Source organism: Dipodomys spectabilis, unplaced genomic scaffold (genome assembly GCF_019054845.1).
Source record: "Dipodomys spectabilis isolate Male_0828 unplaced genomic scaffold, ASM1905484v1 ptg000576l, whole genome shotgun sequence".
In the NCBI taxonomy this organism is placed as follows: Eukaryota; Metazoa; Chordata; class Mammalia; order Rodentia; family Heteromyidae; genus Dipodomys; species Dipodomys spectabilis.
In genome coordinates, this window is record NW_024871253.1 from 526,753 (window position 1) to 551,392 (window position 24,640).

Sequence of the window (24,640 nt, forward strand, 5' to 3'; positions counted from 1 at the left end):
GCCAGGTGATCTTATAATTGGGTATAGTCTACAGTAATTTCCACATTTATAGAGGACTTACTGTATGCTGGGGACATGTGCTTTATCTCCTGAATCCCTTGTATATATTGGGTTTCCACAGGTCCTAGGACATACTTTTGGTGTCTGGGACCTGGGTTTAAGTTTTAGCCCCATTATTGACTATCATGTTAATTTAATATTATGTAATCTCTCGGGATCTCAGTCTTACTTGTGAGGGGGTGGATAGTAAGCGATCAGGCCTTCTTGAGGTTTGCAAGAAACTTTCGCCTGGACTGGCCCTCAAGTGACAATCACGAGGAGACTGTAGTGTTTACCGCCTTCATCTTGGTCAGGCGCTGAGCTCTAAAGACCATTTCACCCAAGTGCTTCGCCGTACAGCTTTGGGGAATCGTCGTAAACGCAGGGCGCCCACAGGAGCACACTTGTCACGCCTGGTTTTCTAGTTAGTGTCCCCACCTACGCCACCGCTTCTTACATCTGCGCCTGCGCACAAGTCGCGCTCTCAATGCGCCTGCGCAGACTCAGCAATCTTGGGTAAGTGTCGTCAAGGAAAATCCCCAGCTTCTGGGTAAACAAGTTGCCGCGTGAGGCCGCCTGCACGTGTCCCGAACATCTCCGGGACCTCTCAGCCTATCAGAAAGTTTAGAGGGCAGGACCGGCACGTGCGTCACCGACCTAGGCAGGTCGGGGTTGTTTCCACAGCCAATAGTAACTTAGAGAGTGGGTGGGGGAGTGGCTTCCGTTTAGACTTCCAATCAACGCGCTGGGGCGGCCCCTCCCTCACGTGTATCTATCACTAACAGTTGTGGAACTGGCCAATGAAAAGATGATGGCGGAAAGTGTTGCCAATAGAGGCTTTACTGGGGCGGATCGGCTGCACGCGGCGCGGTGCATGGGATAGCTCCTCTAAACCAATAAGCATTGGGGGGCGTGGCATCCCTGGCGGTGGGCGGGCTGGAGAAGCCTGTGGTGTAGCTACTGTACGTCCCAGTTGTGAAGAAATTCGGCTCCTGTGTGCGCTCCGATCGGTGAGTGCCTGGGGTAGGGAGGTAAGGGGTGCTCGATAAGAGTACTTGGCCAGAAGCGGTGTTAATGGTATGAGGGGTGGGATTATGCAAATATGTGATCTCCTTCAACCGAGTCTCAGTTATGGGTGTGGAAAATCGGGACCGCGAATTCAGAGCCCTAGAGTGGGAGTTAACGACATTAGATTCCCGCACGGCTCTAGGATGTCTGGACCCAACTGCCAAGCAGGGAGTGCTTAGAATGCTGAATGAACCGAATGAAGCCCCTGCTCCTAAGGAGGTACAGGGGTGGAACCCTTGAGAGCTTGTGTGTGTGTGTGTGTGGGGGGGATGTTATAATGTGTGGCTGAAGGCGCCTTAAGTCTGAGGCTGAGAGAGGCCTTAATAGGGTAGGTAGACAGGTAAGAAGGGTTACGATAGTGCTTTGAGAAAGGGTAGTGTGCTGACATATGTGACCCAGAGCTAATCTTACAGCAGCTATGCGTGTCTCCCATAGGCAAAGGGTAGGATTTGGGCTTCAGAACCTTCTTTGAGAAACAGATGAGGTGGCAGTTGTTGAGTTCTGTGAGGGAATAGGGGTTTGTGCAGATTTGCAGTCTTCTTGAGCCAGTAGAGGTGAGGAGGCACAGAAGAGATGCTCCGGTGTCTATAAACAAACAGGCTTGTGGTAAAGCAGCCTGGAACAAGGCCACTTAAAAGTGGAAGAGTGAGGGGCTGGGAAGGTGGCTCAGTGGTAGAGCGCTTGCCTTGCATGCTCAAGGCCCTGGGTTCGATTCCTCAGCACCACATAAGCAAAAAGAAAAAAAAGCCGGAAGTGGCGCTGTGGCTCAAGTGGTAGAGCGCTAGCCTTGAGCTGAAGAGCTGAGGGACAGCGCCCAGGCCCAGAGTTCAGGCCCCACGACCGGACCCAAAAAAAAAAAAAAGTGGAAGAGTGAGGGATTTAGGTTCCTACAAAATGGTTGGGGCTGAGAGTTTCTACGGTGATTTCAAGGAGTTTTGGAGCATGGAGAAAATGAGTTCTAAAGATAAATGTGTAAGAAGTACAAACTATGTCTTGAGAGCAAGCCCAAAGGAGAAGAGTTGGATGGACTCTGTGTTACAAATGTTTGAAAGGTCCAAGTTTGTCAGTGCTGGAATACAACTTAGAAGCTAGTTGAGGGAAGGTTACTGAGGGGGAGAAGCCAGAATAACAAGCCATCATTATAACTCAGATTTGAAACCTGGACTCCATTTGTTAGGGGGCTGAGAATATGTTACAAGACCGACAATTGTGATTTTAAGTAACCATTGAGCCCTAGTTGTCTGCTGTAAAATGGGAGTAATAACATCCAGCTCACAGGGTTGTTCTGGGAATTCAATAAAATTATGTGTAATATATGTAAAGTGTTCAGCACAATGCCTGGATCATTTTTTTAAAAATTAGTAATAGGGTGACAAAACAGCAGTGACAGCGTAATTTATGTGGATGTTGTATTTGGGAATTAGTTTCACATTCTTAGATTTTTCTGCAAGTTTTGATGGCTGTTTCCCTCTTCCTGATTCTTTTGGTCTTCAGGCAGCAGCACAAATTCCTCCACTCCTCCCCCTCTATCTCTCTCTCAGGATCTCAGCTCCAGACTGGGCTACTTGCTCTGTCCCAGTTTGATTTCTTCATCCTAGACCCATTCTCCTCCCTGTCCCTGCTCCCTCCCTCCTTTCTTTCCTCCCTTTGTTGTTATAGCAACCGGAGATTCAGGCACTGAAGGAGGCCTCAGGGTAGGAGCAAAGGTGCTTGTGTTCCCTCGCAGAATTTATCTGTACTGGGCCAACAGCTGTGTACAGTTTAGCGGAGGGAAAGCTAGTGCCAGGAGCTGTAGGGACAAGTCCAAGGGTGGGCAGCTTTGAGTACCAAACAGAGAACCAGACGTTGAGGTGGGAGAGGTGAGACCCCTTGCTTCTAACCCTCTCTCCAGGAATCCCTGGCTTTGGGACTGGACGGCGGTCGTTGGGTGGGGGGAGGCGCCTAAACTGAGTGCATGTCCTGGGCCACCAGCCAAGAGAACACGATGTTCCCAAGTGCGCTGGCCGCCGCCCTCTGGGGCTGGCCAGCTCCCAAACCGCTGCCTCTCCAGCCTCCCTGCCCCACATTCCCCGGCTGCCTCGCCCCGCCTTCTTCCTCCGCTTTGACGTCACCGCTGTCTCCCGCCCCCTCTCGCCTCCATTGACGGCAGCAGAACCTGGTTACTGTGGGGACCGTGAGACAGGATAACTGGGGCCTTGGGAGCAGGTGGGGGCTGCTGGAGCGCCGAAACCTTTTGTCTATGCAAAAGACAGATATGGAGGTGGAAATGGGCGAGCTAGGAGTGCCTGGGTCAGAGGAGATCACATCGAAATCCCTGAGGAGAGGTGGGGAGGGAGAAAAACTGTTTCCAGAGAAGAGGATTTTTAAAAATCCAGGAGGACTGGGCCACAGTATGGGAGCTGGACGGGGGAAATATTTTCAAGGAGAGGCTGAGAATCTTGACTACTCCTTTGTTTTCCGGAGTTGGTTTTTCTGGGTTATTTTATAATGTCCCTGTGTCCCAGCTTTTCTCGGAGCTTCCCCCCCCCCCCAACCCCGTGGGAAACGCCATTGTTGAAGAAGGTTTAGGCCACGTGACAGCGAGGGGCGTGCACTTACAGCTGATTAAGTCGGCAGCTGTTTGAGGGCCTCTTGGCTTGCTACCCACGTTTCCTGTGAGCCCCCGAAAGAACTACTCATGTAGTCCTAGATGGAAGGACTTGTCACTTCAGCTCTTCTGGGCCTAGATTGGCACCTTATTCTCCCTAGTCAAGCTCTTCTTCTTCCTCTTCCTCCTCATCTTCTGTCAGTGCTCTGCTTTTTCTTCCTTAAAATGTAGCTTTCTATTCACCCCTGAAGCTCCTTTTCCATACCTATTATTGTTAGAAACAAAACTATTTGCTTATAATCACGGACCATGTGTCAGATCCTGTCTGGTGAATGTAAAGTAGGTGAGACAGATGAGATGGTTTCTGGGCTCGTTGGGTTCCAAATAATGAGCCTATGAAGCACTTCTCATACCATTTTCTGTATAGGGCCCCAGCTGGCCTCTTTTCTCTGCCCCCACTTCCTCCCTATGTAGCCTGGCTTCCTATTCCCTATCTTTGCCAGCCCCCGCACCCCCAATAGTGGGTGGCCAGATCTTCTAGAGAGAAGAAACACTAGCCACCAAGTTGGCTGCTTAGAGCCCTTTTCTCTGATTGGCCATTGAAGCACCTACTGTTGTTTTGCGTGACAATCTCCAGTAGCTCTGGCTGCCGTTTCCATTGTCTTCATCCTCCCAACACTTTTTCTTTTCAATCACACGTGGACTGTGAATTACTCTCCTACCGAGATTTGAAGTACTAGAGGAAGGGACTGTATTTGATGACAAGGCTGGGAAGAACCTAGGAAACGCCAAGCCAGGTTTCTGTCTCTGTCAGAGGGCAGCCATTTCATCCAGCTTGATTCAGCTCTCAGGATCTATGTTCCTTTTCCTATCTGGTCAAGCCTGAAGTGTCTAGTTCCTCTAAGCTGGTCAGTTCTGAACCCAGCGCTTAGACGTCTATTTCTTAAACACCCATTGTGGCCTGAAGAGGGGCAGCTCCCCTCCCTTCATTTCCTCTTTATTATGCACTATGCAAGGCATCCTGCACCCATTCGCTGGGCAGTGTCTGAAGCCCTTCCGTCCAGCGCCAGCACCCAGGTCCACGTGCGCCTGTGTGTGTGACACAGCCCTGACCTCAGTGGGGGCCTGTAGCCAATCAGGCGCCGGGACAAGCTCCCCAGCCGATTGGGGGCGGGGCCTGTGGCTCAGCGGGCAGGAGGCCAATGAGGGGCAGTGCCTGGCATTATGCAACCCGCCTCCCCGCCTCGCGGAGCTCCTACTCGGTTGCGGGCTGGAACGGCAGCGGGCAGGCGGCTGGAGGGCGCTCGAACAGCACCAGGTAGGCATCCTTCACAGCTACTCTGAGGCCTGGTTTCTGTCCCTGAGCGGGGCCACCTCCACTTTCAACCTGATGGGCCACTTTCAGCCCAGGTGCTTACATAGCACAATAATTTTACCGCCTTCTTTGTCACGGTCTATCCCTTCCCTGCCTCCCGGGACCTAGGGGGTCCTTGCAATCCTGCACCGGGTGTCCTCACTCCCGATCCGCTCATATGGCCCCTACCTCCAGTTTTGGACATCCTGGTCGTACGACAGACCCTAAGCGGGCATGTCTTACTCCCACCTCCATGCTCATCACTCGGAGGCTCTCGGGTTTTCCCCAGGATAGGATCCTTTAAGGCTCTCGGCGTTCCACACCATCCCCCTCCAGTCCCTGGCCCCGCGCCGGGCCGTGATGTCAGCCCGCTTCGGGCTGGAACATCCCGTTCCAGGCGCTAGTTCCCACTGTTGGCCACAGCCTTTTCTTCTGGCACTCAGAAAAATGCTAGGGGATGGGGGTGTGGTTGGACGGGTAGTAGGGGAAAAAACTGCTGGTGATTGTTCCCTGCCCAAGTCTTCGGGTTTCGGGGATCGGATGGGAGGCGGCTAGCAAAGTAGGGGGTGAGGAGAGCGTGTCTGGGTTCTTGACTGTGTGGCAGGTGCCTGCTTCGGCTCCCCGTGGTTGGGCGGGTGACAGGCCAGAGAAAGAAAGGCTGTGTCGTCTTGACCTGAATGGCAGCGTCCCGGGGAGAGCCTGAGTGTGTGTGTGGGGGGGGGTGCACGATTGTTTCGCCCCAGGGAGGCCAGGAGCAGCCCTTGGAATTCCCTATAGGTTGTTCCTCTTCACAGAGCTGCCTGGGACCTGGGCGAATGTGAAGAGTGGGCGACCCCCGGTCGTGCCCGCCAGCGTGGGAGTGGGTTGTTCCCCCACTTCCGCGGTGGAATCGGAGCGGGGTCGCCCCTCCCACCCTCCAGTGGTCCCTCCAGCAACCGCTGAGCTCAGCGGCTGACGTCGGTTTCCCTGGCGACCACAGCAGCGGCGGCGGCGGAAGCGCGTGGTGGGCCGCGCACAGCGGTGCGCATGTGCAGCGGGGGTGGTGCCGCCCCCGGATAAATTTAGCCCGGAAGCCTAAATATAGGAGGTTATGGGCTCGCACCCTCTGCGCCGCGGCCTCGGAGTCCCAGGGCTAGTCCCAAGGTCTGATGCAGAACCCGAGGATGGGAAACCTCCAGGCTTTGCCCACAGCCAGTAGTTCAAGCCTCCTACCCAGGTTCCATTTACCTACTGCGTGCCGGCAGGGGATGTAGGGACCAGCCCGAGAGAGGTCCCTTCCCCACCGCGGCACACCTGCGGAGACAGAAAACAAAACTTACCTGGCTTCCGATTTCGAGCCTTACACCTGGGTTCTAGGAGTGAGAATCAGGCAGCAAAGGGTCTGAATAAAGCCAGCAGGTGCTGTGGGACTTTCTCCAAGCCCCTTTTTCCTGGTCTCTTCACTCCAGGTACTTGCTGTGATCGCACTTTTCAACTCCCAGCGACAGATCTCCATTTTACTCCCTCCATCAAGCCTCAAGGCCCCCTTGTGCATCCGTGGTGGCTTCTCCACCCTCTCTGTTCTCCTCTTGTCCTCCTCCCCATGGCCCAGTTATGAGTGGCCCCCTGGAAGGGGCTGATGGGGGAGGAAACCCTAGGCCCGAAGAATCTTTTTGTTCTGGAGGAGTCCCATCCCCTGGACCCCCACAGCATCGGCCCTGCCCAGGCCCCAGCCTGGCTGACGATACCGATGCTAACAGCAATGGCTCAAGCGGCAATGAGTCCAATGGGCACGAGTCCAGAGGTGCATCTCAACGGAGCTCACATAGCTCCTCCTCTGGAAATGGCAAGGATTCGGCCCTGCTGGAGACCACTGAGAGCAGCAAGAGGTGTGTCTGTCTGTCCCCTTCAGGGTTTGGGAATGAGACTGGGTAAGTTTGAGCTAGTCCATTCTGCCGCTCACCTGCCTCTCATCTTGAGTTGTTGCCTTTTTCTCTAGCACAAACTCTCAGAGCCCATCCCCACCTAGTAGTTCCATTGCCTATAGCCTCCTGAGTGCCAGCTCTGAGCAGGACAACCCATCTACCAGTGGCTGCAGGTGAGTGGGGTAAAGACTGTAGGAGAGATCTCTTGCTGTGGGTAGCAGTCTGGAGCTAATACCTTTACCCCTTGTTTTCTTGTGGGCTCTGTAGTAGTGAACAGTCAGCCAGAGCAAGAACCCAGAAGGAACTCATGACTGCACTTCGGGAGCTCAAGCTTAGGCTGCCACCTGAGCGTCGGGGCAAGGGCCGCTCTGGGACCCTGGCCACTCTACAGTATGCACTAGCCTGTGTCAAGCAGGTGCAGGGTCAGTGATGCTTCTGGTCTGGGGAGGTAGCCATGGTCTTGGCCATTGTGTGTGTGTGTGTGGGGGGGGGTCAGCTTCCTTATTGAATTCTTCACACATGCTTTTCACTCTGTAGCTAACCAGGAGTACTACCAGCAGTGGAGCCTCGAAGAAAGTGAGCCTTGTGCCATGGACATGTCCACCTACACATTGGAGGAGCTGGAACACATCACATCTGAATACACACTTCGCAACCAGGTATGCTGCAACCTAGGCCCTCCACTCCAGTACAGCCTCATCTGGATCCCCTCCCTCCCCAGCTCTGAATCTTCTCTTGTTCTTCTGCTAGGATACCTTCTCTGTGGCTGTCTCCTTCCTGACTGGCCGAATCGTCTACATTTCAGAGCAGGCAGGTGTCCTGCTGCGTTGCAAGCGGGACGTGTTCCGAGGTGCCCGCTTCTCGGAGCTCCTGGCTCCCCAGGATGTGGGTGTCTTCTACGGCTCCACTTCCCCATCTCGTCTGCCCACCTGGGGTGCTGGGGCCTCTGCAGGTGAGGTGCCCAGTTGTTTGTGGGGAAGGGATGAGCATCTCTAGGAAGCATCTGCTTTGAGAGACTAGGACTCAAGCTTTTCCTTGCTGGGTTCTTCTTAGCCTAGGGAAGGGGTGAGAGGTTATACTCACTGTCTTCCTAATTTATACTAGGTTCGGGCCTCAAGGACTTTACCCAGGAGAAGTCTGTCTTTTGCCGTATCAGGTAGGTAGAGAAAGCAGGAACTGGCATGTCCCTCTTATCTCGGTTGTGTGAATGACCTTGATGCTGAGGTGTGATTCTACTGAAAGTTCCTAAGTTTCTGCTCTCCCTTGACAGAGGTGGTCCTGATCGGGATCCAGGGCCTCGGTATCAGCCATTCCGCCTAACTCCATACGTGACCAAGATTCGGGTCTCAGACGGGGCCCCTGCGCAGCCATGCTGCCTGCTCATTGCAGAGCGCATCCACTCGGGTTATGAAGGTGGGTAGGACCCAAAGCTGGTCTGAAATGTGGGGAGAGGGAGGATTTTCTTCTTAAGTCTGCTGGGAGGAACCATCTGGGCCCTTAGGAATTTGGAACAAGAAGAGTATTTTACAGATGAGTTTCAAGCCCATCTTAAAGGTCAGTCAGGTCACGTAAGAATCCAGAATCAGGAGTGATCTGGAGAAGATCTTGGTCATTTTCAGTGTTGCTACTGGCATGAAAGACCCAAGTCGTGTTTTTGGGCTGTAGGGATCAGAGCTGAGCTGGGGAGATGATTGCCAGGCACCCTTGGTATCAGGCAAGGAGGAGATCTAAGGCACTAGACCATTCTGGATGAAGCATAACAGCCCATATTTTATGCTACAGCTCCCCGGATCCCACCTGATAAGAGGATCTTCACCACAAGGCACACACCCAGCTGCCTCTTCCAGGATGTGGATGAAAGGTGAGGTCAGGATCTGGAGGAAAGGGGTGGCCAGGGATGAGCCCAAGTCCACTCTGACACCTCTTCCTGTGGCAGGGCTGCCCCACTGCTGGGCTACCTGCCCCAGGACCTCCTGGGGGCCCCAGTGCTCCTGTTCCTCCATCCTGAGGACCGACCCCTCATGCTGGCCATCCACAAGAAGAGTGAGTTTCTCTCTCATCCTGCTCTACCTCCTGGCTGTCCCTGGGGCTTCCTCCATGTTCTTATGAGCTGTTTCTTGGTGGTTTGGTCTACTGGATTTCTATGGGCAGCCCTCACCTCACCTCCTTTTCCTGCTTTCATCAGTTCTACAGCTGGCTGGGCAGCCCTTTGACCACTCCCCCATTCGCTTCTGTGCCCGTAATGGAGAATATGTCACCATGGACACCAGTTGGGCTGGCTTTGTGCACCCTTGGAGCCGTAAGGTGGCTTTTGTATTGGGCCGCCACAAAGTTCGCACGTAAGTAGGTAGTTTCCCCTAAATTGGCATTATGAGTATTGATACTATGGGATGGGGCAGGACTAAGGACAGGATTGGACTCACTCACTGTTCCTCACCCTTCAGTGCACCCCTGAATGAGGATGTATTCACTCCCCCGGCCCCCAGCCCAGCTCTGTCCCTGGACTCTGATATCCAGGAGCTCTCAGAGCAGATCCATCGTCTGCTATTGCAGGTAAGAGTTGAGGAGAGAGAGGTTTGGGAGGCAGAGAAGGCAGTGGGAAACAGGATATAGGTGTTTAACCTGTGCCTTTCCCTGCCCCAGCCTGTTCACAGCTCCAGCCCCACAGGGCTCTGTGGTGTTGGCCCTATGACATCCCCAGGCCCTCTCCACAGCCCTGGCTCCTCCAGTGATAGCAATGGGGGTGATGCCGAGGGGCCTGGGCCTCCTGCTCCAGTGAGTAGTACACTGCTCTCATTGCTCCTCCCTTAGCCTCCTGGGAATCAGTATGGCCACTTCCAGAGCTTTGCCTTATTCCCTTTCCTTTTCCTCCTTGGCTTTTCCTGCCCTCCCCCCCAGAGCTCTTTACTGGTACTTTTTGTTGTTGTTGTTGTTGTTATTACTATGCCCTGGCTCCTGTCGCTGGCCAGGCACCACAGCCCTTACTCACTGCTCTTTTGCGTTTCCTAGGTAACTTTCCAGCAGATCTGTAAGGATGTCCATCTGGTGAAACACCAGGGACAGCAGCTCTTCATTGAGTCCCGGGCCCGGCCTCCACCCCGGCCTCGCCTCCCTGGTGAGTTGACGGTGCTATGTGTGGGGTTGAAAGAGCTAGACCCAAGAATCTCCTGTCCTGTACCCCCCAACCAATGTAGCTTTTCCTCTCTCTGACCCAGCTCCAAACATATTCAAGGCCAAGGCCCTTCCATGCCAGTCTCCTGACCCAGAGCTGGAAGCAGCGCCTGCTCCCATCCAGGCCTCGCTTGCCTTAGCCCCTGAGGAGGCCGAGAGGAAAGAAGCCTCCAGCTGTTCCTACCAGCAGATCAACTGCCTGGACAGCATCCTCAGGTAAGCCCTGCCTGGCATCTTCTCCCCTAGCCCTGCTTCTGCCCTGCTCCAAGCCCTGCCTTTATACCTTCTGTTCCATCCATCTCCAGGTACCTGGAAAGCTGCAACATCCCCAGCACGACCAAGCGTAAATGTGCCTCCTCTTCCTCCTACACTGCCTCCTCTGCGTCTGATGATGACAAGCAGAGGACAGGTCCAGTCCCTGTGGGGGCCAAGAAAGGTAAAGATGCAGTGCATGCCCAGTTCCTATCACCCTGTCCTAACAGCCGTGGGTCTCTCTATACTTCTGCCTTGGGGTCCCCACCTTGCTCTGCCCTCCCCTGCCTCCTGATCTCCAGGCTCTTCCCTACAGTCAATCTTTCCCTTCCTCCCCGGGATCCCTTCTCCTAAATTCCCAGTGGGGTAAGGGCAGTAACCAGTGCCATCTCTCCGCACAGATCCTTCGTCGGCAGTGCTGTCTGGGGAGGGGGCCACTCCTCGGAAGGAGCCAGTGGTGGGAGGCACCCTGAGTCCGCTCACTCTGGCCAATAAGGCGGAGAGTGTGGTGTCCGTCACCAGTCAGTGTAGCTTCAGCTCCACCATCGTGCATGTAGGAGACAAGAAGCCCCCGGAGTCGGGTATGGGCATGGAGTGAGGTGGGCAATGTCTGGGCCCCACTTGGTCCTTCAGCCAAATCTTCTTCTTGCCTACCTTTCCCCTCCCCCTCCTGTCCCTAATGGAGAGAAGGCCTGCCCTTTTAGCTGACTGTTCCTTGGCTTCTGCTTTAGCTTATCTTCCCAACTTTTGCAGGGGGGTTTCTCCCCCATTCTGCTTCCTATATTTTCACTCTTACTTGAAACATAAAGTCTGTGGCATAGAGGGTTTCAAGCTTGAGGTGCTGACCACAGAGGGTATGAGGCAAGGGATCTTAGAAGACCCCTAAAAAAAAAACCCTTTGGTTATTGGCTTCTAAAACGTGTGAAGGAAGAATAAGGGGTGGGATTCCCTTAAAAGAGAACTTTTGAAGGGGTCATCCCCAAGGGTTCTTCACAGAGTAATGGCCACTAGAGGGGAATTGTGTATCCTCTGTCCCCTTGGGACAGCTTAGCATGTTGAGGAAGAAGGTCCAGGGTCAACCCCCTTCCTCTAACTGAGGAAGTAGCCTGACCTTCCAGTGGAGGCCCAAGTTTGGAGGTGGGGCAGAGGCCAGGGTTAAGCTAGGGTATTAGACAAGGGAGGGTGTGGTGTGGGTATGTTGACCCCTGAAATATTCTGATGACCTTTTCTCTCTCTACCTTTCTCAGACATTGTCATGATGGAAGACCTGCCTAGCCTAGCCACAGGACCAGCCCCCAGCCCGGCCCCCAGCCCCACAGTAGCCCCTGACCCAGCCCCGGATGCCTACCGCCCAGTGGGCCTGACGAAGGCTGTGCTGTCCCTGCACACACAGAAGGAGGAGCAAGCCTTTCTCAGCCGATTCCGAGACCTCGGCAGGCTTCGTGGGCTTGACAGCTCTTCTGTAGCCCCCTCAGCCCCTGGGGAGCGAGGTAGCCATCTGGGGCTTCCTTGAGCTGCCTTCTGCCTAGTCTAAGGCCAACTGTCGGGGGAGGGCCTTAAGGGAGATGTTCAGAAAGCCTGGGGGAGCTGGTTCTGAGACAGAGGGTGGAGGGGCTGTGTTCCAGGTAAGCTATTTCAGGCCTAGCCTGGGGGCAGGGGTAGAAAGTACACCCATCTAGGAGCCTGTCTCACGAATGGTGAATGGAGTTAGGCTTCAAGGGCAGATGGAAGGTGCCTGAGGGAGGCTCCGTGCAGATGGCTGCAGGACTCAGGACTCAGGCGTGGGCATTCTCGCCCACCTCTTCACTTCATTGGAAGCTAGGCGGAGCATGGTCTCGACTGGCAAAAGGAGTACCCAGGCTGGCAGCGCCTGCGGGAGTTTGGCAAATGGACTGAAGCCACCTGCCCGTTCGCCCATGAACTCTTCCTGCCACTTTCCATCCCAGCACACCCCCGCCTCTTGCACACCATCAGCTTGACCCTAATGTAACCTTGCCATTTTCTGGCTCCTTTCTCAATAAACCCCCATGTCCCTGGCTCCTGTGATTCTTCCCTGAAGGTGCCCCAACCTCCCATGTCACCTCTGTTCTGGGCAAGCTGAGAAGCTCTGTCTGGGCCTTGATGCCTGTTCTCTGTCAAGAGTGTTAGGGCAGTGGGGGTGGCAGAGGCATGAACTCTGTCAGGCAGGGGCCCTTCCTAACCCTGGTCTTTCTCTACAGGCTGCCACCATGGCCCTGCACCCCCTGGCCGCCGACACCACTGCCGATCCAAAGCCAAGCGCTCACGCCACCACCAGATTCCCCGGGCCGAAGCCCCCTGCTGTGTCTCCCACCCCTCATCTGTGCCCCCTTCTGGCTCCTGGCCCCCTCCACCAGCCTCTACTCCCTTCCCAGCAGTGGTCCAGCCCTACCCTCTCCCAGTGTTCTCTCCTCGAGGAGGCTCTCAACCTCTCTCTGTCCCCAACTCTGTGTCCCCGACTGCTTTCCCTTCCCCACTTGTGACCCCCGTGGTAGCCTTGGTACTCCCTAACTACCTATTTCCCACCCCACCCAGCTATCCCTATGGGGTCCCCCAGATCCCTGTTGAGGGGCCTCCTACTCCCGCTTCCCACTCGCCTTCCCCATCTCTGCCTCCACTCCCCCCCAGTCCCGTGCACCGCCCAGACTCCCCACTGTTCAACTCAAGATGCAGCTCCCCACTCCAGCTCAACCTGCTGCAGCTTGAGGAGCCTCCACGCATGGAGGGGGCTGCTGCTGCAGCAGGCCCGGGGAGCAGTGCTGGGGCCCCCCCTCCCAGTGAGGAGGCCGCTGAGCCAGAGGCCAGACTGGTGAGCACTGACCTCCCTGTGTCCCACAGCTAGCCCCCCTGCCTGGTGATGTTCCTCCACTGGTTTCTCCCAGGCTGATGTCACAGCCTCCTAGAGATGGTGTCATGGGTGGGAGACCTCCCTCCCCCGCCCCCAGCTGAATTTCTAAATGAGACAGAAATCAACTACCTCCTCTGTGAAGGGACTGTCCTGTCTGTCTGACAGGTGGCGAGGACATCCTTGTAACTTCTGAGAGCGCATCTGCCACTTGGAAAGGGTCCGGCATCACTCATTCCCCTCTCCTCAGCTCTCTCCTCTCAGCCTGGCTCCCTGTTATGGAGTGGGAAGCCTGAGACCTCTTGGGTTGGGTGTGTCCCCTGCCCTAAACCCTGGCAGAAGCAGTTGAAGGAAAGCTGAGCCCTTAGATCCTCTCTGTTCCCCTCTCCTCTCTTCCTTTAGGCGGAGGCAACTGAGTTCTCCAATCAGGATGCGCTGTCTGGCTCTAGTGACCTGCTAGAGCTGCTGCTGCAAGAGGACTCCCGATCTGGCACAGGATCTGCAGCCTCAGGCTCCCTGGGCTCTGGCTTGGGCTCTGGGTCTGGTTCTGGCTCCCAGGAAGGGGGTAGCACCTCCGCCAGCCTCACGCGTGAGTGCCTACCCTCCAGACCTTCCCTGGGTATAATGGAGATTGGAAGCCAGGCCCCATCTATCTTGGCATAGCCAGTTAGCCAGTTAAGGCCTATGGCCTAGATGTGTGGCCTGGTGACCCTGAGGCTGGCTATCTGGCTTGGTTCCATTGGCTTGTTCCCATCTCACAGGCAGCAGTCAGAGCAGCCATACAAGCAAGTACTTCGGCAGCATTGACTCTTCAGAGGCTGAGGCTGGGGCTGCTCAGGCGAGGGCTGAGCCTGGAGACCAGGTCATTAAGTATGTGCTCCAGGATCCCATCTGGCTGCTCATGGCCAATGCTGACCAGCGTGTCATGATGACCTACCAGGTACCCTCCAGGTGAGCAGCCACAGAGGCCCCTATCTTCACTGCCCAGCTAATTAGCTGGGCCAACCCTTAGGGCTGGCTCTGACCTAGGGGTACCCTTCCTATCCCCTGTCCCTAGGAGCCCCATGAGTAATTCCTCCTAGGAGGAGACCAGATATCCTGGTCTTGGTTGCCTCCTGGGTTCAGAAATGGAGCAGAAGGCAGAGGAGCTCTGAGAGAGGGACGCCTACCCATGGATTGTGGCTCTGGGTCCCAGCTTCTACCTTCCCCACACAGGGACATGGCCTCTGTGCTGAAGCAGGACCGGGAGCGACTTCGGGCTATGCAGAAGCAGCAGCCTCGGTTCTCAGAGGACCAGCGGCGGGAGCTGGGTGCTGTGCATTCCTGGGTTCGGAAAGGCCAGCTGCCTCGAGCTCTTGATGTGATGGTAAGAGAATTCTGAGACAAAGAAAAAACTGAAGTTGAACAAAGATAAGGGCTGGGATGGAGCTCAGTGGCAAAAGTGCATTGTCCTGGGTTCGATCCCCAGTACCAAAAAAAAAAGACAAAAAAAGATAGTTTAAAAAACAAACATAAGCTGGGTGCTGGTGGTTTAGGCCTGTAATCCCAGCTACTCAGGAGGCTGAGGTCTGAGGATCACAGTTCAAAGCCAGCTGGGGCAGGAAAGCCCGTGAGACTCTTACCTCCAATAAATAAACCACCACAAAACTGGAAGTAGAGGAAGAAGCACTGTGGCTCAAGTGGTAGAGCACTTGCCTTCAGCTGAAGAGCTCAGGGACAGCGCCAAGGCTGTTCAAGCCCCACAGCCAACAAAAACAAGCAAACAGAAGAGAAAAACCAAACCAATTCAAGAGGTAGAAACTAAAGTGCAGGCTGCTAGTGGCTCACACCTGTAATCCTACTTAGAAGGCTGAGATCTGAGGCTCAAAGTTCAAAGCCAGCCTCAGAAAGAAATGGGATGTTTACCTCCAATTAGACACCCAAAAAACCAGAGGTGAAGCGGTGGCTCAAGTGGTAGAGTGCTAAGCTTTGAGCAGTAAAGCTCAGGGATAGCATTCGGGGCCTTCAGATCAAGCCCCAGGACCAGGACATACACAAAAGGAGCAGCTGTGGGGGCTGGGAAGGTGGCTCAGTGGTAGAGCGCTTGCCTTGCATGCCTGAGGCCCTGGGTTCGATTCCTCAGCACCACATAAGCAAAAAAGAAAAAAAGCCAGAAGTGGCACTGTGGCTCAAGTGGTAGAGCGCTAGTCTTGCTGAAGAGCCGAGGGACAATGCCCAGGCCCAGAGTTCAGGCCCCATGACCGGAACCCCCCCCCCCCCAAAAAAAAAAAAAGGAGCAGCTAAAAACTAACCAGGTGCTAATGGGTCATGCCTGTAATCCTAACTACTTAGGAGGCTCACTGTTTGAAGACATGGGCAGGAAAGTTAATGAGACTTTTATCTCCAATTAATCACCAAAAAGCCAGGAGTAGAACCATGGTTAAAGTGATAGAGTGCTACTAGCTTTGTGGAAGGAAGGAAAAAAGATCTAAGAAACTGACCCAATGTCCTTGGATGATTAGTATTTTTTTGGTCATAGGGCTTGAACTCTGGGCCTAGGTGCTGTCCCTGAGCTCTTCAGCTCAAGGTAGCGCTCTACCTCTTGAGCCACAACAGTACTTGCATTTGACTGAGTGGTTTATTGGAGATAAGTCTCATGGACTTTCAAACTGCCTGGGCTGGCTTTGAATCCCAATCCTCAGATCTCAGCCTCCTGAGTAGCTACGATTACAGGTGTGAGCCACCAACGCCTGGATCCTTGGATTATTAATTCTGAAGGATGCAGTCATCTGGATTATATAATATTAAGCCACCTGAGATTTTTTTTTTGCCAGTCTCGGGGCTTGAACTCAGGGCCTGGGCATTGTCCCTGACCTTCTTTGGCTCAAGGCTAACATAACACTCTACCACTTGAGGCACAGCACCACTTCCAGTTTTTTCTGTTTATGTGGTACTAAGAAATCAAACCTGGGGCGTCAGGCGTGCTAGGCAAGCACTCTACCACTGAGCCACATTCCTAGTCCCCACCTGAGTGTTTGTAGATTTTTTTTTTCAGCACATCCTATGCCAACATACACTGTGACCGTCACATAGTTGGGGATCTGGGTAGAGGGTCCTAGGGCTTTTCAAGCCTTGGACCCTAGGTACATTTGCAAGAGCCAATTTGTTGGGGATCACTGTTGAGTTGGGTGTGGGAAGTGGGCTGGCAGATTCCCAGTGAGGACCCTGCCTAATACATTCATCTCCCTTTTCCCTCCCAGGCCTGTGTGGACTGTGGTAGCAGCACCCAAGACCCTGGCCACTCTGATGAACCACTCTTCTCTGAGCTGGATGGACTGGGGCTGGAGCCTATGGAGGAGGGCGGAGGCGAGGGTGGTGGTAGTGGTGGTGGTGGTGGTGATGATGATGGTGGTGGTGAGGGTGAGGTCAGTGAGGAGACTCAGGCCCACGTTGAGGCCAAGGTCTCAAGTTCTCAGGACTCTGCCATGGAGGAGGAAGAGCAAGGTGGGAGCTCACCCAGTCCAGCCTTACCTGCTACAGAAAATGGCACTAGCTAGACTCCATTTAGGGCCACTTCCAGCTGCCCATGAGAGGCTTCCTTCTCCCATGTTGCAATTCCTAGAACTCAGATGTTGCTGGACCAACCAATAGAAAACCTCCCCAGCTTCTCCCACTGTCGGGGGCAGGACCCCCATCACCAGCCCAGGATCCAGGGGCTGCCTCTGGAGACCCTTAGAGAACAGGAAGGTGGAAGTTTTCAGTCCAGCCCAGAAGACTGCCACCTACGCCCTGGTGAGGAGTCCTTTCTTTCTCTGGATGAGATTGCTAACAAGCTGCTGAAGTGGTCTCTCCAAATCCCAGCTGAGCCTGAGTCCCAGTCTGAAATTTGGGGCCGCACTTATTTATTGGGGAAGACAGCTCTCTCTCCTGCCTCCTCTTCAGATGGGAGGAGGGGAGCTTGGGGCCCAAGTAGGACCCAGGGGTTTGAACCCCTAGCTGCTCCAGGGTGGAGGAAGTTGGTGGACCATGGAGTCCCTGGTGCTGCCCCTCAGGTGGGACCCAGGCGTTCTCAGCTCTACCCTCTACCAATGGCATTTGTGTTTTTGATATTGTGTCTTATTATTTTTAATACAAAACAAAACAAAAACCAACAGGATTTGTGGAATGAAGCTTTGGGTTTGGGTGAGGAGGGGGAGTTGCCCTGAAGAAAGCAGTAGTGAGCTGTTGCAAATAAACCTCGCGTCCTCTCCTGTCCACAGGCTTTCCAGCAAGGGCCTTTCTAAACCAGCTAAATCTACACTTAAACTCGGTTTTCACCAGGTTTCCTTCCCCGGTTTGTCCTGGGAAGGATCGATGAGAGGCAGCTAAGGGTTCTGGCAAGCTCCAGTTATGGGCGGGGTGGCAAAGGCTCTTTGAACCCCCATGATGCCCTGGTTTTAGCAAAGGGTATTTAGCTGCTTTTTTAGCTTCATGATTACCACAGATGAAGTCAGTCCAGGTGGCAGAGGCACAGGAGGCCCGGGCCCATTGAAGGTCAAGCTGGCCTCCGCGGAGCTTGGAGAAGGGAAGGGTGGAGTGTCAACGCTGGGGCTTGAAACCTGAAAGGGAAATAAGGTGTACATCACGGGAGGCGCCCTACAGTCTTTGGTCACCGGCACCAAGTAACACCTGATCTAAGTTGAGATCGAACTCGCCCTCCACTGGCGCCGTGGCTTAGCTGGTTAAAGCGCCTGTCTAGTAAACAGGAGATCCTGGGTTCGAATCCCAGCGGTGCCTGGGGTCGCTGTATATTATTGCTGAGACTCTAGGTTTAGGTCTGAACAACCATCTCTAAGATTCTTCTTTGGGCCGCCATCCACTCCTGTGCCCTTTTAGTGTGTATTCGGGAGCACCGTCACTTCTCCCCGACTGTACCAGGGGTCTACTGGGTTCGGATCTGGGCTCGTTTTGTGGCTCTGGGAAAAGTGGAAGCATCCTGAAGCTGAGGCCTCCGTAGGGCTGCCGCGCAGGCCAGGCGCGGACGCCGCCTCCAGCAGGCGCGCACGGCGGCCGGAAGCGGCGAGGGCGTGGCGGCGGGAGGCCGGCCCCTTGATCGGCAGCAATAGTTGCGCAGGGCCCAGGTCGCACGCGGCTGTGATGGCCGAGTGGTTAAGGCGTTGGACTCGAAATCCAATGGGGTCTCCCCGCGCAGGTTCGAATCCTGCTCACAGCGTTAGCGATTTTGGTGATGATTATCCATGAGGAAGCCTATTGTTTTCTAGTCCTTTCTCGCGTTGGAGAAGCTCTCGTTGGGGTGATGATCACGGGGACTCAACCACCCGAGACCAGATCGCTAGCGCCCTCTCGCGAGGCTCCGACCTGCAAAAGCCATTCATAGCACACACCGTAAGCTCGCTCTGAATGAGCAGCTGCGGCTGTCATCTCAAACCCAAACTGCCCTCCGTCGTCTTCAGCTTTCTTCCCTGTTTTACTGAAGCTTCCACTGAATTATTTTTTTTGGGGGGGGGGGATGTTGGTCGTGGGGCCTGAACTCTGGGCCTGGGCGCTGTCCCTCAGCTCTTCAGCTCAAGGCTAGCACTCTACCACTTGAGCCACAGCACCACGTCCAGCTTTTTCTGCTTATGTGGTGCTGAAGAATCGAACCCAGGGCCTCATGCATGCGAGACAAGCACTCTACCACTGAGCCACCTTCCCAGCCCTTGAATTATGAATTATTGAATTATGAGTAATTCCATTGAATTGTAGCCAACCTCTACACCCACTAGGTTTCCTACTCCCTTTACCCTACTCAAGGACATTGTTCTTTGTTCTGTACCATCAAATTTTTCTTCTTTTCTGGAAGAAGGAAAATATACCTCCCTTAGCCTACATTGTAATTTCTCTCATTTTGAACAAACAAGATAACAAAACCTATCTGCTGCTAATAATGGCTAGTTCCTGTGTTGGAAACAATCCCTCAGTTTATATGTTAAGACATAATGTGAGTTGGATAAAGGCATAAGAGTGGAGTTCCTATTATGCCAGCAAGAGGAGGAGGAGGAAGAGGGGGGCAGGGAGGAGGAAGAGGGAGGGGGAGGGGCGGGGGAGGGGGAGGAGGAAGAAATTCCAGTAAGTTTACTTGCTTTTGAAGTGCTCTCTGCCATGTTAGGATGCAACAATAAAGCTTCTATCAGGTGATTCTAGCACAATGATCTGAAAAACTTCTATGTGTGTGTGTATACCAGTCCTGGGGCTCAAACTCAAGATCTGAGGACTGTCCCTGAGCTTCTTTGCTTAAAGCTAGTGCTCTACCACTTGACACATACCTCTACTTTTGGCTTTTTGGTGGTTCATTGGAGGTAAGAGTCTCATGGATTTTCTTGCCCTGGCTGGCTTTGAATCACTATCCTCATATCTCAGCTTCCCAAGTTGCTAGGATTACAGGCTAGTGGCATGAGGCACTAGTTATTTGAATTATAGCCAGTTAGGGGCTTGGAAGGTGGCTCAGTGGTAGAGTGCTTGCTTTGCATGCATGAGGTCTTGGGTTCGGTTCCTCAGCACTACATAAACAGAAAAATCTGGACAGTGGCACTGTGGCTCAAGTGGTAGAGTTCTAGCAGTAAGCTGAAGAGCTGAGGGACAGCATACAGGCCCAGAGTTCTAGCCCCATGACTGACAAAAACAAAACAGTTATAGCTGATTAGTGAAAAGATCAGAAACCAGGGAAACATACTAGCACATTTCTCCCCCGCCCCCTATAACAAGCGTAAGTTATGTTTATTGTTTCTGGATTTGAATCCCCTCCAACTAGTCATTCCTGTCCCCATCAGAGCCACCAAACCTATACTACCTGTAATCCTAGCTACTCAGGAGACTGAAATCTAAGGTTTGTGGTTCAAAGCCAGCCTGGGCATAAAAGCCTCCATGAGACTTTTATCGCCAATTAATTACTTAAAAAAGACCAGAAGTAGGGCTGGGAAGTTGGCTCAGTGGTAGGGCGCTTGCCTTGCATGCCTGAGGCCCTGGGTTCGATTCCTCAGCACCACATAAGCAGGAAAAAAAAGCCAGAAGTGGCACTGTGGCTCAAGTGGTAGAGTGCTAGCCTTGAGCTGAAGAGCTGAGGGACAGCGTTCAGGCCCCACGACCCGGAAACCTCCCCCCCCCCCCCCCCCAAAAAAAAGGCCAGAAGTGGCACTGTGTCTCAAAGTGGTAGAGTACTAGCCTTGAGCAAAAAAACTCAGAGACAGAACTCAGTGCTGGGAATGTGGCTTAGTGTGAGAGTGCATGAAGCCTCACATGCATGAAGCCTTATTTCAATTCCTTAGTACCACATACACAGAAAAAGCTGGAACACCCTGAGTTCAAGCCCCAGAGGGGAGGGAGAGAGAGAGGGAGAGAGAGAGAGGAGAGAGAGTGCACTGTAGGTCTAGAGTTCAAGCCTCATGACATTAAAAAAACTTTTTTTTTTTAATTAAAAATTTTTGCCTGGCTTTGAACCATGATCCTCAGCCCCCCCCCCCCCCAAAAAAAAAAAATCTCATGGACTTTACTACCTGGGCTGGCTTTGAATCATGATCCTCAGACCTCAGCTTCCTGAGTAGCTAGGATTATAGGTGTAAGTCACTGGTGCCTGGCATCAGTTCATTTTTAAAATAAGCCAGAAACTTGTCACTATCTTAAATATTACACCCTGGCCCAAGCCATCTTACCTAGATTACAATACTCCCTGTGTGTGTATGTGTTTATATATTTATATTTACTATATATTTATTATATATGTATATATTTATATGTGTGTATATATATGTATATATATGTATGTGCATATATATATATATATATAGTAATAAAAAAGACAGGGAGGGATAACAGCATAAGGAATTCCCATTGGCTAAATATGGGACAATTTGAGCATAAATAATGATTGCAATTGATTCTAGATTCTAATTACTGGATAAAATAAGAATATCACGTTCTTACTAATGTAGATATTATCTATCTACCTATCTTTCTATCTATTTAGAGTTAGGAAAGGAAAGTTCTGTGAGGCTGGGAATGAGACAGGGTCTCATTATATATCACAGGCTGGCTTCAAATTCTAAGTTCTTCTGCTTCAGGCAGAGTGCTAGGATTACAGGTATGCACCTCCATGCCAAATTGCCAACTTATTACTGTAGACACAGTTCTGGAATTTGAAATCAGCCGTGAATACCAAATTAGTGAGATTGTGTGTGTGTGTGTGTGTGAGTGATTTAAGTAATAGTCTCAAAGCATATTCCCACAAGCTGAGTACTGGCAGCTCATGCCTGTAAAATTAGCTACACAAGAGGCTGAGACCTGAGGATTGTGGTTTGAAGACAGCTTGGGCAGGAAAGTTCATGAGACTCTTATTTTTGGGTCCAGTCGTGGGGCTTGAACTCTGGGCCTGGGTGCTGTCCCTCAGCTCTTCAGCTCAAGGCTAGCGCTCTACCACTTGAGCCACAGCGCCACTTCTGGCTTTTTTTTTCTGCTTATGTGGTGCTGAGGAATTGAACCCAGGACCTCATGCATGCAAGGCAAGCGCTCTACCACTGAGCTATCTTCCCAGCCCTCATGAGGCTCTTATTCCCCATTTATATAAAAAAAAAAAAAAGCCAGAAGAGGAGCTGTGGCTCAATTGATAGAGCAGTAGCCTTGAGCAAAAAAGTTCAGCGATGGTGTGTGCCGTCCCTGAGTTCATGCCCCAGGACTGGCACACACACAAAAAGGAATGTCAAGGGTTAGTTTTTAGCAAAGACAAATGAGGAAGGCAAGACTAGGAGCACTTGGATCATGGAGGTCAGCACTTGGGTTCTTTTCTTGGTACTCTTCCTTCTTAACCCCTGAATTCCCAGGACTCAACATTCCAGGAACTCTCCACCTAGTATGGGGGTAGGGGAGGGGGAGGGGATGGTGTGGTAGGGGATGGGGTCCCAGAATGCAGTCTTTTCTTTACAGAACTAAAGAAGGAGGAGCAAAGCCTTGTAATCCAGTGTGGGGAGCTGTTACCCCTGGAGAGCGGAAGTGGACACTGCACCAGCTGTGGGGGGCTTTGTCCCTTCTTGTGCCAGCCTTGATGCCTAGCCTTGGGACATGTGTTTTCTTCTCCTAAGCCCCAGTGTGGCTCACTGTGAAGAGAGTAGCCAGGGCTGGGAAGGTGGCTCAGTGGTAGAGTGCTTGTCTTGCATGCATGAGGCCCTGGGTTTGATTCCTCAGCACCACATAAGCAGAAAAAGCTGGAAGTGATACTGGGCCTTTATAAAGCGGTAGAGTGCCAGCCTTGAGCTGAAGAGCTGAGGCCCTCCAGGCTCAGAGTTCAGATCCCACGATCGACAAAAAAAAAAAAAAAAAAAGGGTGTCATGGGCCATATTTGACCCTTCATCTTAATTTCCATTACTTTGATTTTTTTCTATCCTAGATCCATTGCTTTTATTTTATTTTTTCTCTTTTTTGACTAGTTTTCAGCAGCAAAAGCCCTTTCCTACTTCAGGGCCTTTGTAGTTGCTTGTGCCTGGACTTCTGGCTGACCTACACTGAGCTATTTATCACCTCTTCACAGAGGTCAAGACTAAGGTAGTGCTTCTGCTCAAGTGATTGCCAGCCTTCATGGTTAGTCACACCACACCATCGTAACCATCTGAAATTTTCCGATATGAGTTCTTCCTTTCTTGTTTTTTTTTTTTTTTTTTTTCTGTCCTCGTCTCACTAGAATATATGGTGTAGGAAAACCCACACCCAATGTAACCTCAAGTCCTAAACAATAATGCGCACATAGACACCACTAGCTGGGGGAGCAGATAAACAAATGCAGCCACTGCACGCACACAGACATCTCCAGATGCCACCATCTTTTATGAATTTTCATTTATTTATTCAATTTTTTAAAAAAAAATTTAAGTTTCCTTCTGGAGCCTAAGATAGAGCACATAATCCAGACACAATCCAGACCTGGGCCTAGATGACCAGCGCTGAAAGAGACAGGGATAGAACCCAGGGACCGAGATCCAGACCCTCCGGAGAGAAGACCAGCCTCAGCGAACCGGAGTCCGAAGGCCGAGAGGCAGCGAGGGGTGCGAAGCGCGCCGGAAGAGAGCGGGCAGCGAGGGCCCCGGCGTGGAGGAGATCCGGGCTGCGGGCCCGGCTCCCAAGTGGCCGCGGCAGGTGGCGGCGCGCCCCTCCGCCCCCCGCCGCCCTTCGGCGCGTGCGGGATCAAAGCGCCGGGAAGGGGTGGGTCCGGGAGGCGTCAGCGCCTGGGGTGCCGAGCGGGCGGGCTTCCCAGGGGGATGCTGGCGGAGCGTGGGAGCGCAGAGAGCCCCCGGCGGGGACGGAGACCCGGAGAGACTACCAGATCTCAGGGAGAGACTCGAGGCGGAGAGGCGCGCGCCGGAGCCGGGGAGCCCGGGCTGGGCAGCTCCAGGCGGTCGCAGATGCAGAGACCACTGGAGCCCCGGGGTCGCTAAGAGGCCTGGAAAGAACGTGGGAACTAGTCGCCAAGAAGCACTTAGCGACCCTAAAGACCCACAGCACCTTGGGGGGAGAAAGCGCGTCAGGACAGGAAAAAGAGGGCGGAGGGGCAGGGCTGCGGAGGGAAGAGGGATTGGAGGGAGGAGAATCGGGGACCTCGCCTGGCACCCGCGGAGGCGCAGAGGACCCCCGCGGAGGGGAGCCCGGAGCCGCGTACTTTCTCAGGGTCACGCCTGTGCAGGGATGGGCGAAGGGGAGGAGGAAGGGGGTGTGGAGACAGCAGGACCCCCGAGCTGGGAGGAGGGAGGAGAGGGGCATGTGAGGAAACGGAATCACAATTCTTCTCTGGAACTTTCAATTCTGAGACAAGTCAAAAAAAAAGTCTGCATTTGTTAGATGGAAATGATTCAAGATTAAAAAAATAATAATAATAAGTGAACCCATTTACTGTTTCATATATCTTTTGGGGAAGGAAAATGAAAAATGAGCAAGTGCATTGGCCGGGAATCGAACCCGGGCCTCCCGCGTGGCAGGCGAGAATTCTACCACTGAACCACCAATGCTGACGAACGTTCCCTCTTCTAATGACCGTATCTGAGTTTGTAAGAGGCGGAGGCAAGCCTGTAGACTCTTGGAAAGAGTGACCGGGAAGGGTTGGTAGGTGGAGCTGCAGGTCATTCTCTATCCGGCCTGGATCCGGCCGCCACCGGGTCATAAAGCTACTCCATATGGCTAGGGGCGGCCCCACACCCGGGTGCGAACAGCCCCGGGTCCCGAGCCTCGCGTGCAGGTGAGAAAAACTTTACTCGAGCCCAGGTTCCCAAGGAGGGGGGTAGTGGGGCTGCCGGGCCACACATCTGTGGTCCCATTTGGCCGAAGTAGGAAGAGGTGGGATGTGCTGGGGGGGGGGGGAAGGGGGGGTGGTGGGAGCGTCCTTCTCAAGGTCTGGGGCCCTCCCGCT

General features: G+C 53.2%; 1 protein-coding gene and 3 non-coding genes across 7 annotated transcripts; 3 read left to right on the forward strand and 1 right to left on the reverse strand.

The window, feature by feature from the left end:
* Positions 1-972: 972 nt before the first annotated feature.
* Positions 973-17,368, forward strand: Per1 (period circadian regulator 1). Of its 4 annotated transcripts, none has more exons than XM_042670770.1 (23): positions 973-1,049; positions 6,497-6,916; positions 7,027-7,125; positions 7,220-7,374; positions 7,490-7,611; positions 7,703-7,904; positions 8,057-8,108; positions 8,223-8,365; positions 8,735-8,813; positions 8,889-8,995; positions 9,138-9,291; positions 9,397-9,505; positions 9,596-9,727; positions 9,962-10,067; positions 10,168-10,339; positions 10,429-10,559; positions 10,777-10,956; positions 11,623-11,865; positions 12,595-13,202; positions 13,641-13,827; positions 14,000-14,189; positions 14,454-14,604; positions 16,478-17,368. In XM_042670770.1, exons 2-23 carry the CDS (start codon positions 6,642-6,644, stop codon positions 16,772-16,774), a joined length of 3,894 nt encoding a protein of 1,297 aa, XP_042526704.1. In that variant the 5' UTR covers positions 973-1,049; positions 6,497-6,641; the 3' UTR covers positions 16,775-17,368. The 4 variants fall into 4 exon arrangements, with proteins under 4 accessions (XP_042526704.1, XP_042526705.1, XP_042526703.1 ...); XM_042670771.1 differs by lacking the exon at positions 973-1,049 and adding an exon at positions 1,064-1,326; XM_042670769.1 differs by lacking the exon at positions 973-1,049 and adding an exon at positions 4,924-5,012.
* Positions 17,369-17,919: 551 nt separating this feature from the next.
* On the forward strand, positions 17,920-17,993 carry Trnat-agu. Its single transcript has one exon. It is a non-coding gene; the product is annotated as a tRNA-Thr (tRNA).
* A 354-nt stretch (positions 17,994-18,347) lies between these two features.
* Positions 18,348-18,429, forward strand: Trnas-cga. The gene has a single exon. It is a non-coding gene; the product is annotated as a tRNA-Ser (tRNA).
* A 5,742-nt stretch (positions 18,430-24,171) lies between these two features.
* On the reverse strand, positions 24,172-24,242 carry Trnag-gcc. The gene has a single exon. It is a non-coding gene; the product is annotated as a tRNA-Gly (tRNA).
* Between the last annotated feature and the right edge of the window lie 398 nt (positions 24,243-24,640).